General features: G+C 36.1%; 4 protein-coding genes across 4 annotated transcripts; 2 read left to right on the top strand and 2 right to left on the bottom strand.

Moving 5' to 3' along the window:
* The first annotated feature begins 407 nt into the window (after window positions 1-407).
* LOC18018037 (fasciclin-like arabinogalactan protein 11) lies at window positions 408-1,326 on the top strand. Its single transcript, XM_006398701.2, has one exon. It carries the CDS (start codon window positions 430-432, stop codon window positions 1,159-1,161), a length of 732 nt encoding a protein of 243 aa, XP_006398764.1. The 5' UTR covers window positions 408-429; the 3' UTR covers window positions 1,162-1,326.
* LOC18018036 (dnaJ protein P58IPK homolog) lies at window positions 1,311-4,067 on the bottom strand. The gene is made up of 9 exons (XM_006398700.2): window positions 3,788-4,067; window positions 3,197-3,362; window positions 2,898-3,099; window positions 2,630-2,790; window positions 2,456-2,549; window positions 2,158-2,370; window positions 2,002-2,079; window positions 1,687-1,905; window positions 1,311-1,598 (listed from the first exon to the last, which is right to left on the bottom strand). Exons 1-9 carry the CDS (start codon window positions 3,915-3,917, stop codon window positions 1,416-1,418), a joined length of 1,446 nt encoding a protein of 481 aa, XP_006398763.1. The 5' UTR covers window positions 3,918-4,067; the 3' UTR covers window positions 1,311-1,415.
* Window positions 4,068-5,510: 1,443 nt separating this feature from the next.
* LOC18018035 (zinc finger protein JACKDAW) lies at window positions 5,511-9,305 on the bottom strand. Its single transcript, XM_006398699.2, has 4 exons — window positions 9,119-9,305; window positions 8,341-8,740; window positions 7,260-7,528; window positions 5,511-6,537 (listed from the first exon to the last, which is right to left on the bottom strand). Exons 1-4 carry the CDS (start codon window positions 9,303-9,305, stop codon window positions 5,837-5,839), a joined length of 1,557 nt encoding a protein of 518 aa, XP_006398762.1. The 3' UTR covers window positions 5,511-5,836.
* Window positions 9,306-15,321: 6,016 nt separating this feature from the next.
* On the top strand, window positions 15,322-17,914 carry LOC18018034 (L-type lectin-domain containing receptor kinase VIII.2). The gene has a single exon (XM_006398698.2). It carries the CDS (start codon window positions 15,519-15,521, stop codon window positions 17,742-17,744), a length of 2,226 nt encoding a protein of 741 aa, XP_006398761.2. The 5' UTR covers window positions 15,322-15,518; the 3' UTR covers window positions 17,745-17,914.
* Window positions 17,915-19,169: the final 1,255 nt, after the last annotated feature.

Here is a 19,169-nt window from a genome sequence, read left to right as displayed (position 1 = left end):
CGTCATTTTTTTAAAAGTTTTTTTGTTTTCTTACATCACATGATGATACACATGACACATAAATCATAATGAGTAGTATGATTTGCAATCCCATATTACTTGAATAACACTTCTTCACAGCTTTTGACAGATCGCAATAACCCTTTTTCAGTTTATTCTTCATTTTCAATCCTCAACCACTCAACCTCTCCCTTCAAAGCAATCTCTCTCTCACTCTCATTTTAAACAAACTTTTGTAAGTTTAACCTAAAAACATTTCTAATCACTGTTGGATTGATTGAAAGAATTTGTTTTAGTTACTAAGTAATAATCTTCAGACTAGCAAGAGAGTCATACTCTTCACCAAACTACATATCTCTATATAACAAAGCCCAAAACCTCTCAACACACACACACACACACACACACACACACACACAAAAAAGAACAATGGCTGCTTCAAGAACATTCATTTCCTCTAATCTCTTTATCTTCTTCCTTGTGATGGCTACAACCAATGGTCAGGCTCCAGCTCCAGCCCCTTCAGGTCCAACCAACATAACCGCAGTCCTAGAAAAAGCCGGTCAATTCACAATGTTCATAAGACTCCTCAAGAGCACCCAAGCCGCAGACCAAATCAACACTCAGATCAATTCTTCTTCGAGCCAAGGCCTAACCGTGTTTGCCCCGACCGATAACGCCTTTAGCAGCCTCAAATCCGGAACCTTAAACTCATTATCTGACCAGCAAAAGGTTCAGCTTGTTCAGTTCCATGTCCTTCCTACACTCCTTACCATGCCTCAATTTCAAACCGTTAGTAATCCCTTGCGCACGCAAGCTGGTGATGGGCAAAACGGTAAATTCCCTCTTAACATCACTAGCTCCGGTAATCAAGTCAACATCACCACCGGTGTTGTTAGCGCCACCGTGGCTAACTCTGTCTACAGCGATAAGCAGCTCGCCGTTTATCAGGTCGATCAAGTTTTGCTGCCCTTAGCGATGTTTGGGTCAAGCTCAGCTCCTGCTCCGGCGCCTGAGAAAGGTGGCTCGGTTACGACTGGTTCAGCTTCTGGCAGCGACGGTGGAGGAGATTCTACTGATTCATCTGATGCAGAGAGATTTGGATTCGGGTTAATCGCCACAGTGGCTGCCATTGCTGCTTCTTCTTCTCTGTGGATATGACCCGAGAGAGAGAGAGAGCTTTTCTCGGGTCTCCACATTGGATTATAAGAATAACGATGAGAGCTTTAAATTTTGTTGTAATTTGAGATTGTGTTATAGAATTGTGTTATCATGTTATTGTTTTGATTCAAAATGAGACAACATTACGATTGCGATTGCACAAAATTTTTCTTGATGAAAGAAAGCAAAATGTGTTTTGAGTATAATCTGAAAGAAAGTTTAGTCTTAAGTTACATGATTACTTCATGTCCAAGTTAGAAACCGAAACCGCCAAAACCACCACCACCACCGGGGAAACCGCCCTCAAAATGGAAAGTGTACCCACCACCACCGCCACCACCGAATGGATCAAATCCTCCATGGCCGCCACCTCGACCCATATCTTCAAGATCCTCTCCTCTGTCAAATCTCGCCCGCTTATCGTCGTCTCCAAGAACCTGATCAATTTACGGTTTAGATATACTGTGTGTTTGTGTGTGTGTGTGTTAAATAATATGAAGAGATTTGTAGACTTTTGTTTAGAACCTCATAAGCTGCAGCGATTTCTCGGAATTTGTTCTCAGCTTCTTCTCTATTGTCGACGTTTTTATCAGGATGCCATTGCAAAGCGAGCTTTTTGTAGGCTCGTTTAATTTCAGAGATTGAGGCGGTTTTGGAAACTCCAAGAATTTTATACCAGTCTTTTCGTTTGCTCATCTTCAGTGCTTTCTCTGCTCTACCAAGTGCCTCGTGAATTTCCATGTCCTGATACAATTAGATATGTGCTAAGTCCAAAAGATACAAGTTACGAAAAAGAGTATCATACACACTGAAGATTATACAAACTAATCTTTAACAAACCTGAGAGTTTTGAGCGGCTTGTTTCAAATCCTCCACAGCGCCTTCCCAATCTTCTAGCAACAGTTTAGCCTCTCCCCTCTGAGAAAGTAGTAATCAGAAACCTGTTTGCTCTTATAAAAATAATGAATTTTTCGACTCAGTACTTTAGATAAGAACCTGATGTATAGCTTCAATCAGTTCTGGATCAATGTTAAGCGCTTCATTACAGCTATTTAAGCCGTCTTTTCCGCGGCCGAGCCTAACTGAGACCTTGCATAGTCCAAGATAGAGATGAACGTTATGTGCAGTGTGTTCAGGGTCTAGAGCTATAGCTGCTTTATAGTCCTCTGTTGAAACTCTCAATTTTCCTTTGTTTGCATTATCTTCTGCCTGCAATAGAGCACAGGTTTTCACCACAATGATTGTCTGGTAAAACTCAGTGTCATAGGAAGACAAAGAGGTTTTCAGGACTCACGCTTTTTGTCTTCTTGAGCAGTTTTTTCAATCCGAAATATGCTTTCTTCAGTTCACTGTGTTCTGGATCAAGACGAAGCCCTTTTTGGTAATGTCTGAAACAGAGAGTTTACTCAGGTATATCAGTTTTAGATCCAAATCTATGATTGGAAATTGGGTTGAAGTTAGGCCAAACCTTTGGGCGACATCATGATCTGCTAAATAGTAGTAGGCACGGCCACGAAGGAGCAGAGCCTCAAGGTTATTTTCATCTTCCTTGAGAATATAACCAGTCTCGGAAATTGCAGCTGAGTAGTCTTTAGACACCATAAGGAGCTTGACTTTAAGAAGCTTTGCCTGAAGTGAAAAAAAAATGTAGATATGTAAACGATAAGAACTGTATGACCAGAGAGTACTAAAATTTATTGCAAATAACCATAAAGAAAATAAAGAAAGAAGAAAACCTTAGAGCAAGCTGGGGAGAAGACAAGAACAACTTTGTCAACAAATTCCAGAGCCTTCCCAATGTCCTTTGATTCGTAGAGAGTCGACGCGGTCTCCAATGCACTCTTAGCTTGATGAAGCTGAGATAGCTCTTTCTCCGCATTTGGATCTCCTGGATTCAGTTCTAAATATTTCTGGTAGCTATTTTCAGAGTCTTCGTATCTAAACACAGTAAAAGACAAGAGAATTCAACTTCCACCCAAGTATTTCAATAAAAAACGAATCCAAACCAAGATGAAACCTTTTGCCATTTCTGTACCTGCAAAAATGACGAAGCACAGATGCACGCCTAAAATAAGCTTCTGAAAGTGCAGGGTCTACTTCTATGGCTGCATTTAGATCATCGAGGGCATCGCTGAAACGCTTGACCTTGATACTCTGTGAAGCTCTCTCAAATAACTCAGCAGCATCTACAGATTGGCCATCTGTACAAAATAACCAGCAATGATAACATATGTAAACATTAGAAAGAAAAAGAAAAAAACAACGACTGTACAAAAACGCATTCACTCTCATAACATAGTTTCCAAATTTGATCAATTCGTAATGTGGAGCAAGAAAGTCTGTCGATTTTCACTCCGAAGGAATTAACTATGTTTCAATACCCTAAGAAACAGAGTCCTAATCTCGAATCCGATACCATCACAGGGAACCTCAATATCCACATAGCGCCGGAGATTGCGACAAGACCCAGCACAAGAGAAATAAAAAATCCAGAAAAATGTAGAAGCAATTCGCCGGTGGTCTACCATTACTTACCAATCCCTAAGATTCCCAAATCAACTAAACAACTAAAATCAATTTTACCAAAGGAAAACGAAACGAAAATGGGAGAATCCAGAAAATTTACCTAAAGCGGATACGAGAGGTTGAAGAAGAAGAAGTTGGCAAGCGAAGACAAAGTTGAGCAGAAGAAGTGTGTACGCCATTCCTCTCCAAGCTAAGAAATCCATACCTGACCAGACTCGGAACAGATCCATCCTCGATTTCAACACATATACTTTACACTTGTGTGTATATGCTAAGTTACGTCCACATATATGGAATATTCAGAATCAGAGAGACGAGAGAAGAAGACGAATCTTTTGATTCAAGCTCACACGAATTCGTGTTTTCGGATTATTATCGTCCTCGATCGAATTTGAAGCTTTTGATTTTGATTTGCATGTTTTTTAAGTGTAACTAGTAACAACACGTTGTTCCATCCAATCAATATTCTCCACGTGTAATCTGTTTTATATGGGTCCCACTTTCCCATATCGTTACCAATAAAAACCTAACACGTATGACTAAGTATTTACACGCTGGCCTAGCTTTGCCACGTAAGATACTGGATTCTTAGGCCCTATTGAGATAATGCAAGATAGATAGGAGTTTGTGCTTGGGCCTAAAAGGGCCAACCATGTAAACCTGAAGTGATTAATATGGGGCTAAGATCATATTTGATGGGTCTCAAATGTCAGTGTAAATAACCGGATCAGAAGCAAACTTTAACCGGTATAGGGATATTCTGCTGGCTAACAAAAACGTATGAAATCCATGAACGAATTAAATCGAGTTTCTTTTAATTATCATGATTTGGAGGAAAATACGTTTCTTAGATGAAAATCAACATTTACTTTGACTTTTTGATGTACCGGTAAAGCATACAATCTAAAATTCTAAATAATAATTAGATTATTATCTCTATCGTTTTTTCAAAACGTCATTATAGAAGAAAAGAAGTTTTAAAATTTTACTCAGAAGTAAAGTTTTAAAATTTAAAACTAGCTATTTTAATAGTTCAAATAACGTATACAGTGTCCAATATAAAAATATGGTGCTTCATGAATCCTACATTACTAGCTTATAGTTAGTGCCTTAGTGGCACTAAGTATAATTAGTAATTGGTAGGTAGGGGAAAAAAACATTAGTTCTATATTTTTAGTCTTTGACAATGAAAAGGAATAATGCATGGAACCACAAAACGACATACTTCGTATTTTTCTATCTCGTGTGGAGTTAGAGATAAGTCAAAATAAAGACATGGCCTATTGGTCTACTGAAAATTCTAGCTGATATCAGTTAAGATATTTTAGTTTATGCAGAATCCAAAGAAACATTGACTCACATCTCGATAACTTGAGTTTGGATCAAGTACCTATTGAAAGGTAATTTCAACAGTAGCGTCCCTTTTTATATAAGCATTTAAGAGAGTTATGTAAACATAAAGATGTTCTTTAGATGTCAAAAAAAAAAAAAAACATAAATTATTCTTCAAATTTGAGTTTACTTTAATTTGTCGAAATTTTATGAAGCGACTTTGTGGTGTCTTGGAGAACGTTTTGTTGGAAAATGCTGATATATCTAAATTAAGAGTATTATATCTATAGATTTATGAATTTTGTTTGTAGAACTGATGTCCCGGACGACGTACAATTCTTTGGGATATTTATCATATTGACGAGGTACGCAATTTTTTTTCGTATTCACTACATTCTAATTTCGTTCGATGAAAATGAAAAGCAATATCTTCTAGAAAACCAAGTTCAAAAAGCCTGAAGATTACAAGGGCGAAATTTCTGAATGTCAAATTATAATAACGAAAAGAAATAAAATTTACAAAACGACAATGTCGCAAAATACAAATTCATGCATGCCATGGTGCAGATATATATATATATGATGATGATCATCATCATAAACATAGTAAAAGTACATATTATTTAATGTAAATTGATATGATGATGTCTTGTCAACCTTTGTCCCCACATTCCGACCGCTTCACAAGGTGGTAAGATTCTTAGACTTGTCTCCTCAAAGAAACTTCCAATCCTAAACCCAAAAAGTTGTCCTCCCCACATCTTTCTCTTGATCCGGTTTAAATATGCTGTGAACCAGATATAGTTAAAACAGAAAATCAACCCAATGGAGCAAACCTTGCGAGTTCTTGAGGCAAAAACGGTCGACGACCAGTTTGGTGAGGGTGATGCTCGTTGCTCACTCCAAGAAAATCCCGGGTTAGACCCATCTGTTGAACCTGGTTTAGACCCGACCGGTTCGATTGAAACGGATTATTATTATCCACAATACTAGTGGTTACACCAATGAGAGGAGGAGCAAGATTGTGGTTCTCTCTTGAGACATTGGTGTTGAAGTTGTTGTTGAGTTGTTGTTTTTGTTGGATCATCATTGGAGAAGACGATCTAGGAGGAGCAGGAGGAGTAGAAGCGGCCGATGAAGATGAAGTCATTGTTGGGCCGGCGAAGAAGGACGGAGCGGTGGTGGAGTTGCTTCTAGTGGATCCCATTTGTGCAGCTTTTTGTAAGAGTGCAGTGGCAGACATTGGAGAGAGAGGCTTGTTTACTTTGTTGTCGGAGGATGAGGAGAAGAGTGGGGAGAAAGATGAGTCTTTCATGGCTTGGTGTTGTTGTAGTGAAGCTGAGGTTTGTTGTGATGTTGAGGATGATGACAAGGTGAGATTAGGGTTTGTGGAATTCGTGGGGATTTGGAATTGTTGGTTGTGGTGGTGACCGGAGAAATCGGGGAGGGTTGATGATGAAGACAACGGGAAGAGGTGGTGGTTGCCGGCGGAGGCCATTTGAACCATCTCTGATAAACCTACACGTGATAATTAAAAGGAAGTATATATTATGAAAATGGTCTAAATTTTATATCAAAATTAAGAAAACAAGAAATCCTCAATCGTAATGCTGATGATAGTTTCATTATTTTAAGAATAACGAGAAACCAAAATTAATAGTGAAAAAGTGACAATTGGTAAGATCAAAACTGCCTACAGTGAAATGTAAAAAGCAATCGCCTAAGATCACATTTTATTTATTAAGTTTAGAGGCCACATTTAACAAGTGAATTATAGTTTCTTTAGTTGGCTAATTTGTCTTGTGCTTATTTTTATTTTGTTCAAATTCGATCCTCAGCCGCATAAAAGTATAACTATTTTTTCACCAAATTTTTAAAAAATATTACTGTACATTTAATTACTGATTTTTTATATAATTTCATTAAAAAGACCATATTTTAATTTTAGCCTAAGGACTCTAAAATCCTAGGCACGGCATTGGGTAAGATAGATGAAAAATTCTTCAATTTCATTTTAGAATCACTATAAACTATAGAAACAACTAATTAAAAATATAGCAAAAGGTGAGCAATTGAATAACATTTTTAATACATGAAAAAAAAAAATCATGCCAAACCAACATAACTAAATCAGTTTAGGAAAAGATTTCAAAACAAAAAATAGCCCGCTCGAATATACACACTAGTTTTTATATTATATATGTATATGGATGGTTTGAAACATAATGAGATAGGTTTACCTTGCGCATGCATTGCACTTAGGTCATGTCCGAATCCTAAACCGAATTGAGAGATAGCAGCATTAATGTCGGGATGATGAACTCCTCGGTGCACAAATCCATGAGGAAGATTTGGATTATTCATAACATGTGAATCGTTTCCAAAATTAAGATTCGTCGTCATCGTCGTTGTAGAAATCGCTGGATTGTTATTACTAAGTGAACTCATCCTCGCACCTTCTTCTGTCAATGCGTCGCAGAACGCTCTATGTGTGATGAAGCTATCTTTCCTATAATATATCGATTATTTATTAGACATTGCGTTTTAAGTTTGCACATAAATTGAAAATAACGAGATCATGTGACCATAAAAAAATATACATAATTAATTTACAAAGTGAGACAAGGGCATTGATTTTTAAACATAGCATTGAATTTGAAATCATTAGCAAAACAAGACATTCTTGGCCGGAGTAAGCATTTATTTCTCCTATGCAAACTCACGACATGAAGACAGAAACAATCACAATACTTAATTATTATATACAAAAACATAAAACCTATGTGGCTATGTATACTTCTATATATGTGTATATATATATATATATATATATATATATAGCATCCTTGCCATATCGTGTGAATAGAAGAAAAGAGTGAAGCCAAATAGACATGTACACATACAAACACACAAATAAATAGATGCTCCTACCATCACAAATCTCATCGAATATCATACCCGTATATAAAGTATGCAGCTTTTATTTCAAAATCTTAAACTAAAAAAATAAAAAGTGCCTCCAAAAGTCGTCAGATCGTCTTCAATTAATGCTCTGCGCTCTTATCCAACTTATCAACAGTATATAATCACAAGACATTACACACACATTCATACCGACACTATATACCGATCTCAATAAGAGTTTGTCACACAACTTTCTCAGTTTCTAGCACTTTCACATGAACTCTATGCCTTGTTTTCACCCGGTATTAGCGATTTCTAATACTTCATGTAGAACAAACTTAAATTATACAATCAACCAACAAACTTAAATTATACAATCAACCAACAAACTTAAATTATACAATCAAATGTTAGTACCTGGAGAACAACGTGCCGCAGTCGCACTTATACTCACGAGTGCCACAAGTTTTGGCGTGGGCCTTCCAATCAGACTGAACAGCATATTTCTTGGAACATTTTTCGCATTTCCATTTCTTTTCGCCGTGCTTGCGGCTATAATGTTTCTTGATCCCGGTGAGATCTCCAAGGGCCCTAGAGGCATCATGGTGGACACAAGTCTTGATAGGACATATGTATACTTTCTTCTTTATCACCTCTTTGTTGGACCGTTGTTTCAGCTTCCATGGAAGGTTGTGGCCACGGCGATGGAGTTGTAAGTTCTGATCCCTTTGAAACCCTTTGTTACAGATCTCGCACACAAATCTGTTTGTGGCCATGAGGGTCGTTGGCGATAGAGCAATGACATCAGCATCTGGATCTGTGTATAAATATACGAATTATATCATCATTTTGTTGAAATCGAATATTTTGCTCTAAAGACTTCAATGATAACTTAGAGATTAATCAAAGGATGAAATATACATATAGAAGCCAGATATATAGAGATCTACATCAGTATATGCGTATGTGAATATTGACTTTGACATGATTTCGGCGAACATGTTGTATGTATATTTCATTGGAAAGCAGATTTACAAAAATATAGAGCTTTAATTTTACAGCATGATATATATATATATGCATATTATGTTCGGCCATCGACGTGCTTCTGTGTTTATATATATGAATTATACATATACAATATATGATATTCACACGCATACATGTAGAGTATTGTGGTGATGAAGGTGGGTACCTGGGGTGCCAGGTTGATTTCTCTTCTTCTTGGCTGATGAAGAGTTTGGTTTAGCATTAGGGTTAGGGTTAGAATTAGGGTTAAGGTCAGGGATCTGCTGCTGAAGATGGTGAAGGTGTTGTTCTTGATGGACAAACCCTCCCATGGAAGATGATATAGAAAATGGATCTCCTGGAATCATCTGCATATTTTTGTTTTGATTTATATCAGAGCTAAAGAACAAGAGCTGGGTTTTGTTCTTTTCTGGTTTTTATAAAACCTTGCAAGAAAACAAGAAGACGATCAGGAGACTTAGAAACAGTATACAAACAAAAGAGATAGTTAATTGGGGTTTAATTTGTAGAGGGAGAAGAAGAACAAGAACAAGAGCATATAAGTTTCTTTTGGGTTTTAGGGCTTGAGAATGTTTGAATGTGCTTGACTCTTTGGTTATGCCAAATGACAAGAAAAGACCAAAGAAGATGAGGAAGAAATTTTCATGGCACGAAAGTATATGTATATATAAAGATTATAATGAAAGAGGAATTGTTATTATTTTAAGAAAAAACTAATACAGGAAAAAGGTTTTATTTTTTTGTCTAAATAATGTTGAGAGATCTGGGAGATGTTTTTACAGATATCGACCTTTTTTTCTTTTAGTCGTTCTGTGATTTTTTTCAAAAGGGAAAGTAAGTTTCCCTTCTTTAATAAAATAATAACTTATTCGAAAAGGCCAGTCTCTTCCTTTCTCGCAGTTACCTAGACACACGTGCATGTGTACATCTATGGTGTGTTTAAAAGTGAAGATATACATATTTAAGGGAACTATCCTATAATGATATTTTTATGAGATAGTATTTTGAAAAATTATTAATCAATTACGTGTTTTATACTTACATATTTGATGGATATTTTTGGATTTAGTCCTTTAATTTAAATTGTTCATATATATAGTTAAACCGATTGTATAGACAAATATGTCTACTAAGATAGTAGTACTATCGTCATTAACTAAGAGGATTTTTTTTCTTTCTAATTTTGGTATTTTGATAGAGTTAGTTGCCGATGCCATATAATTAACAGTCTTTATTAGCTACTTTGTGAAAAATCTAGATTCATTAATACTATGTAATTGCTATGTTTTGGATCTATATAAGTTTAACAGAAGAGTTTCAAGTTCAACTCCTACTTTATTATAAAATGGAAGTTTTATGCACCCAATAAATTGTATATGGCAAAGGAAAATGTTCTGTGTCCCAAGAACAAAGCATATAGGTAGATGCAAAAAGTTCCCGTTTTTTTAAGAGAGCACTATCTTTGACTCCCAAAAAGATTTAGGAACTCAAAAAAGGCCTTTTTGAATTTGCATTTCTTTTCAAATATATATATATTTTTTAATTGGAAGTACAATGCATTCATAAAGTGATTTTAGGTTTAAATGTTATTAAGTGTACACTAAGAGAAGTCAAAGTGTGGTATGGATCAATATATTGACACTAAATCTAACGTGTGTTTTTCTCACTTTTATAAATCCAGAAGCGATCAAATGATAGTAAAACATGTAGTGTTAGCCGAAACTATAATTTAAAGTCTTGTAGAAGGATAATACGGTTCCTTCACGAGTGTTTTTTTGCTATTAATTTGAGCATTAAAAAGTGTATAAAGATCTAAAATATATGAATTTAGATTTTAAATCAAAATTATGTAATGCAAAAAATAAATTTCTAGGAATTCTTGAGTGGAGTGGACTACAAATTTTATTTTCTTACGTATACAAGTTTTTTTGTTTTGTTTAACGTTAAGAAACTTATATACAAGTTTACTCTTCTTCTTTTTTTATTTTCTCGTTTGGTTTGTGGTATCGAGGTAAGTGAGAAGAAAAGGGAAGTGCCTTTAAGGAAATAGATCGAAAGAAATGATTAAGACATAATTACAGAGTTGGACCAAACATAGCATGTTGCATGTTGTGGGTGAGAGAGAGAGGATCTTTGGCATTTCCCGATGAAGACGATAGGACAGTCCGTGACGCCTGTTTCTCTGTCTGTGGGACCCTCTTTTTGAAGCTATGATTCTCATGCACATTGCTCTCCTATTATCATCGTCTATTCGATTATAGTTTTTTTTTTTGTTCTCATCATCAATCTTCAGTCATGTAGAAGCTCATCAGCATCATGACAATGATGACTTTAACTTACAGTCTTTAGATTTTGACAATGATGACTTTAACTTACAGTCTTTAGATTTGGATCCGATACTAAATTAGCGATGTCTTTCTAGGACTTGCTTAGATTGGGTTTGAACATTTGATATTTTTGTTTGTATTACATATTCTGAAAATTGTTTGACTTATACGAACTAAAAGCTGAATAGATGTAGAAGGTATTTATATGAATGTGATGGTTCAATATTTTGTTTTTCAACTGATAGTGCGATATTGAACTTAAATTTATCATATCAGTTTGTTTCTGATTAAGTGGATTTAAATCACAGGTTTGTAAGTTATGTTTATTTTTGTATAAGTAGTTTCGAAAGGTGTGTAATTAAGTTTTCAAATTGTTGGGCATCAACACATAATCAGATTGACATACAATTGCTATTAATGTCACACAAAAAAATATATCGGAGTTCCAGTTCCACTAACTACTACAATTACCATGATGCATTTGCAAGCATTAATAATTAGGAATAAATCAAGATCTAATAGGTCTGGGTTTTAGCGAGAAATGAATATTTGACAAAAATAAGTTAACGCAGACATGCCGATATATGAAGATCAACGGCATACTTTTTTTTTTCTGAATAACTATTCTCTAAATATTACATAAATGAACAAGTAGTACAATAAGTATTATATTATTGATTAGATTACATTAAAAATTCCATAAATAATGCAACTCAACCTCTCTTTTGGCTTTTTGTGTTTGCCTTCTTTTGGACCATTGGATGCTTTTACATATTCCCCTCTTGGTATCCAAAGTTTGTGTCTGCGATTAACAATCTATCATAGTTAATACATACATGCCTAATTGCCTTTACGAAGTTACTTATGCCTGGGTTTCAACTCAAATGTGTGCAAATATCTCATTTTGTATGATCCGATTCTTGAACTGATTTTTCTGAGATGGAAAACTTGAACAAAATTATCGTTAGAAAACTTGTCTATCTAAACATTTATCGAAGAGCTAAAATAAATAAATAAAAAATCCAAGAAAAAATAGTATTACGTATCTCTATAAATTTAGTTAGACTGTATAAATATGGTTTATGGTTGTCAAAAAGAGAGGCTAGATTTATATATGTATATGAAAAACATTAAAAAATGAGCATTAATATGGTTATAAACGCCACTTGTGTCTCGTTGATTATTAGTACTTATTGTAACAATCCTTTTTAAATATGGACGTCGGTATTATTAAACTCATCCGGTCAACATTCAAATGAGTTCGACGTCACGTCATTATAAAGAAGAGAATTAGGAATAAACGTTTCAAACCATATGATGGACTTATAGCATAGCTGCATATGTATGTGGTTTCTCGTTAAAAACTCGGAACAAAAGTTATGAAGATCACTCGTACAAATCTTAACCAGTCAATCAAATGCTTAGCATGCAAGAGATCTAAATAGTGGTCGTTACAATATTTTTTTTTTTGCTAACTCATTTTTCCAATTCCGTTAATAGGATTCAAACTCAGAAGAGAATAATTATACTGATTTTGAGGGCCAAAAACATAAATTCATAGTTCATTAATATCTGATAAATTGATATGTTTTTTTTTTTGGATAATGAACAAAAACGTCATGAAAATATGACTATACATCGTGACGATGCGTTCGAACTTGGTTTCGATTCTAGTTGAAAATTTACCTTTTTATTTTTAAGAATTTTTTTGTTATGTGTATGTGCATCATGAAACTTGGTTCAGTGTTTCAACTAGAACACAAGGGATCGACATGATTTTGAATAACTTTATTAATATTTGCTTTAATAAAAAAGTTACAAATCAAAGTGAATATTACTGGTTTGTAACTTTGTATGGGAGATATTTTTACACTCGTTGAATGCCAGAATGGTTCTACGACTCCATTGTTTTTTTTTTTAATTAATCACAATTTTGAGTGGCCGAGTAACATAATTATTATTAAATTCTACTAATAATCATTTTGCGTAATCGTGATCTACATTCGTTACTTTTTCGGTTTAGTAAGATTGATAAAAAATAACTCTGAAGTTATTACTCGAAATTTTACTTTTCTTCTCATCTCTTTGTTGGCTTGGAACTGTCTGAAGACGAGGAGATTTTCGCAGTCTGAAAACATCTGCGTCGTCACCATTCTTTTAATTAAGTTTTTCTTCAGTTAGATATTTTTTTTTTTTCCATTCCAAATAGATTAATTACTTTCTGAAATACGGGCAATCTGTTTAGTCTGCATTGTTTGTTTCCAATTAAAGCCCACATACTCAACACTCTCTTGGTTCAAAAAGGAATATTTGAGCCGATTATTAGTGGATTGGACTCTCAGCCTTTACGAACCTATTTATAGGGCCTTCAATTCGAATTCATTAAACATATATGTAAATTACAACTGTATATGAATTTGTTACCATAACCTAGGTGGGCATGATGGAAGGCAAACACTTATATGCACATGTAAAGTAACAACAAGGATATGTATCAATGATTAAAAAAAAAATAGCTTCAAAACATTAAAAACAGTATATATTCTGAATGGGGACTTTCACTTCAGAACACGTACGGCACACACAGAGAGGGAAGGCTTGTTTTTAGGAAGCATTTCAAAGTGAATAGATAACAAAAGATAGAAGAGACTTACTTGTACAAGTAAGCATACACAACAAAACAAAATCAACACAGAAATCCCGGCTTGATCTCCGCTGCTAAAGGATCAAGTTTTAAACTAGCAATGTTAATTTCGTCTAGATTTAGTTTAAGTCATCTTTATCTGAACACAATTCATACTCATGTACTTCCAAATCTCTCTAATTTAAGACATCTTTATCTGAACACAATTCATACTCATGTACTTCCAAATCTACGAGCGAGATATAATTTTGCAGCTTCTGGGCCAAAGTGAGTTACATCCCATGTCCATAACATATATCAGAGGTTTTTTTTACATTCAAGTATTTGACTGAAAATCTCTTTAAAAAAATAGCTCTAATAATTCCTTTTATTTGTTAAAAAACATGGATAGCTCTAATGTTTTTGTAGTAGCATATGCCAATTCGAGAAAATCCTATCACCAACACCAACCAAAAGTTAGACTTCGATCACAAGCTCAAAAGAATTAGCAATGAAAAGGAGATGGTCTCTAAACTCCTATTGACCGCAATAAATATACGTCAGAGAGGCATAAATACTTCATATTGTAATGCAATGACTCACCAAGTAATTAATAAACGCTTATATATTTGGAGATAGAGAAAGATATACAACATCGCGACAAAAAAGAGCGTGTTGATTAGACACACATCAACACGAGGTGGTATGAAAACGAGTGGCTGCGTTGTGGAATTCTGGATTAGTTAGAGATTATGATTAAGATATTGAAATATTCTTTCGTCTGTTGATTAATATCCACTTGACTTCTATATCTATACGAACTTTCCACTGATAAGATTATATAAGAGAAAGTAAATTTGAAGAAAACGGGTAGAACATGCAACAAATTGTCAAAAAAAATTATGTGCTATGAATACTTTCATAACGTTGTATTTTTTGTTTTGTCCTGGCTACAAATAATTAAAAAAAGTAAAAGTTTTGTTCCATACTATAACTCATATCACACTGTTCCCACTTATTATGATGGCTTTATTTTTAAGTTTATTTAACTTTTTGTTTGTTGCTGAAGTGTATTTTATTCAGTAGCTAGGCTCACACTATAACTCGAATCAAAACCACTCACTATTTCAGTGTCGTTTACATGATTTAGCTTTGGGAAATAAGACTCCCTGCAAGATTCTACTATATAGTGTGGTAACAAGCTTTCTGTCAACAACTAGAAACAATAGAACCTTTCAGCAAATTTGGTAATACATAATTGTAATCAATCGAATTCAACATAATTTATTGTGGCAATTAACACAAAGATAAAATAAGTGCTACATCAAATCAAATTATGAAAATAAATACTTCGATCATTACATTTCTAAAACAGACTTTTCGACGAGCATTCAAACAAAAGCAGGCACGCGCCTGCACGTGAGGAGCTTCTCCGTCGCTGGAATTTTACGAGTATATATATATTTTTTAATTTTTAATTAACAGTTTGGAAGTGCCACGTGTCACTCAGCCAGAACCACCTGTCTTCTTCACTTGTGTCTTTTATTTCCCACTCTCTTCTGTCGTCTTCCGTCTTCTTCTGTCTGATTCAGTAAAATTGTCTTCGTCTTCTCTGTATGCTTGTATCAGTGAATCCAACAACCACAAAATCTTCACTTCCTCAGATTAGGAAGGAATCCGATGTAAAATATCCACAAATGTTGATAATCCCGCCGAGATTCCTCTCTGTCTACTCAACTCTCATCCACATTATTGCTTCTTTCCTCTGCTCCTCCGACGTCAGAGGCGATTTTCCGGCGACAAGATTCGATTTCGGAACGTTAACTCTCTCAAGCCTCAAGCTTCTCGGCGACGCTCACCTCAACAACGGAACCATAAAGCTCACTCGCGAACTCTCCGTTCCCACTTCCACCGCCGGTAAAGCTCTCTACGGAAAACCGGTTAAATTCCGGCACCCGGAAACACAATCGCCGGCGAGTTTCTCCACCTATTTCTCGTTCTCAGTGACGAACCTTAACCCTTCCTCAATCGGTGGTGGATTAGCTTTCGTAATCTCCCCTAATGGCGAATACATCGGATCCGCCGGCGGATTTCTCGGCCTCACCGGCGAATCCGGATCCGGGTCGGATTTTGTAGCGATTGAATTCGACACGCTTATGGATGTGCAATTCAAAGATGTAAACGGGAACCACGTGGGATTGGATCTAAACGCCGTCGTTTCAGCCGCAGTCTCCGATCTGGGAAACGTCCACATCGATCTCAAGAGCGGAAACGCCGTGAACTCGTGGATCACTTATGACGGGTCGGGTCGGGTTTTAACGGTTTACGTCTCATACTCCAACGTGAAACCCAAATCGCCGATTTTGTCGGTCCCTCTCGATCTCGATCGCTACGTCAGCGATTCGATGTTCGTCGGATTCTCAGGATCAACTCAAGGAAGCACAGAGATTCACAGCATCGATTGGTGGAGTTTCGCTTCCTCTTTCGAATCATCGGAATCTCCCCCGCCGATGTCTGATTCACCTCCACCGTCGTCGTCGCCGTCTTCACTCGCACCCTCCGTATCCACCGTCCGGAGAAAACCCGCCGATCCATCTTCTTCTTGCCGTAACAAACTCTGTAAAAAATCCCCTGCCGCCGTCGCCGGAGTAGTAACCGCCGGCGCATTTTTCTTAGCACTATTCGCCGGAGCAATAATCTGGGTCTACTCCAAAAAGATCAAATACACTCGAAAGTCTGAATCTTTCGCATCGGAAATCATGAAATCGCCGAGAGAATTCACTTACAAGGAGCTGAAATTAGCCACCGACTGTTTCAGCACATCGAGAGTCATCGGAAACGGCGCATTCGGCACCGTCTACAAAGGAGTCTTACCAGATTCAGGCGAAATCATCGCAATCAAAAGATGCAGCCACGTCTCTCAAGGAAACACCGAATTCTTATCCGAATTATCCTTAATCGGAACTCTCCGTCATAGAAACCTTCTCCGTCTTCAAGGCTACTGCAGAGAAAAAGGCGAAATTCTATTAATCTACGATCTAATGCCTAATGGATCTCTCGACAAAGCATTATACGAATCTCCGACGACTTTACCGTGGCCTCACCGGAGAAAAATCCTCCTCGGAGTCGCCTCCGCCTTAGCTTATCTACATCAAGAGTGCGAGAATCAGATCATTCACCGTGATGTCAAAACAAGCAACATTATGCTCGACGCGAGTTTCAATCCCAAATTAGGGGATTTCGGGCTCGCTAGGCAAACGGAGCACGATAAATCGCCGGACGCAACCGCCGCCGCCGGAACTATGGGGTATTTAGCGCCGGAGTATTTGCTTACCGGTCGAGCGACGGAGAAAACCGACGTTTTCAGCTACGGTGCCGTTGTTCTAGAAGTATCCACTGGTAGAAGACCCATAAATCGGCCCGAGTCCAAACCCGGTTTGAGACCCAGTTTCAAAACCGGGTCGAGTTTGGTTGATTGGGTTTGGGGTTTGTATAGGGAAGGGAAGCTTTTGACGGCGGTAGACGAGCGGTTAAGCGATGGAGAGCTTAACCCGGAGGAGATTAACCGGGTTTTGATGGTGGGCCTTGCTTGTTCGCAACCTGACCCTGTTTCCCGGCCCAGTATGAGAACTGTGGTCCAGATCCTGGTTGGTGAAGCTGATGTGCCGGAGGTTCCGACGGCGAAGCCATCATCGTCGATGAGCTTTAGCACGTCGGAGTTATTGCTGACGTTGCAAGATAGTGTATCAGACTGTAATGAAGCTTTGGCTCCGATCTCGACGACTTCTTGTTCCTCGTCGGAACATGACATCTTCATTGTAGGCAAGGATCGATCGGTTTGATATTTATTCAAATTATAGTTACGCATAATTATAAATAGCACAATTTTGTACGTAAAATTGAAATAAAGAAAAATCTAAACTTCCACCTGTGAAATGCTAATTTTTACAATGTTAGATTTGTACTAATTTGATTTTATAATTCTTAGTTTTGGTACCTCAAGCCTGTAATTTGTAACAATGTATATAAATTTATTATATTTCAAATCATAAGAGAAATGTTAGTTACTTAGTGATCTCTAGCTAGTTCAACTTGAATGGTTAAGTTTGGTGAGTGTCGCTGTCTTTACTTATATTTGATGAGAGTTTCTACTGTCCAAGAAAAGATTTGGAGTTTGGTCTATAGCTAGAAGTGGGAATAGAAAAAATTGTATAACAATTGTATAACATGTAGTTCTTCGGTTATCAGATCAAGATATCATCATATTACATATAGACTTCTATGCGTCGACAAAAAAATTGTTGTTCTTGCATTATAATATACTTACCTTGCAAATCCTTGCGTTATTCATAAAAGGCTTTGCATAATATAAAACACTGGGATTCATAATTGAAAATGAATTACTTGTAGTTCAAATCCAAGTTAACGGCTAGATTAAACAAAATCTTACAAATTAGCTCAAAATGTTGTTAGTGGCGAATTTTGGATAAAAGCTGGAAAAATATGTGCTTCCAGCCCTGAATTTTTTTTATTTGTTTTAGCGGTATATATATATGTATATTATAAAAAAAAATCAAATAGTCAAGTGGTATTAGTCTTCCATCAGCATTGTTATAGATTCAGGGTTTAACACTTGGTTACTACAACTTTTTTTTATTTTATTTGTAAGTTTATTATAAGCTGGCAGCCTCATTTATATTAGGATCGGCTCTGAATGTTTGTTTGCAATAGTGCTCACGATATAGAAAAAAAAAATTATAATGCAAAAAGGAATAAGAGATTGAGTAGAAGCATGGCAAGGTCTTAAACAAATACATAAGTAAATAAAATATGTTCGTAAAATGGTGGTTGGTCGTAATCATAAAAAATGGCATACACTACTAAATAAATGGGAATCTTACTAATTTCTTATCAATCAATGTACACAAGACATATATAATGATAAAGTTAATTAATACTTTTTTGTTAGTGGTAAAGCATTGGTCCTTACACGAGTTAAGCAGCCGCGTGACTATTTTATATGTGCGTAAGTGCGTTGAAAGTTGAATAGTCGGGGGGATCTAAGTCAACTAATTCATGTAACTACTTCTTGGATAATATTAAAATTGTCCTATTAGAATTTAGAGAAGCCAAAATTATGGTTAGAAACAGTTTTTGAAGGCATTAAAAATTTAATAATAACGATATTTTTCTTTCTTGTGTCACATAGTAAGAAGAGTTTAAGTCTGGAGTTCTATAACGTTTGTTACAATTGAAAACTATCAGAA

The sequence above is a fragment of the Eutrema salsugineum genome, unplaced genomic scaffold, assembly GCF_000478725.1.
Source record: "Eutrema salsugineum unplaced genomic scaffold, Eutsalg1_0 scaffold_2, whole genome shotgun sequence".
Classification (NCBI taxonomy): Eukaryota; Viridiplantae; Streptophyta; class Magnoliopsida; order Brassicales; family Brassicaceae; genus Eutrema; species Eutrema salsugineum.
This window is presented reverse-complemented; position numbering and strand designations above follow the sequence as displayed.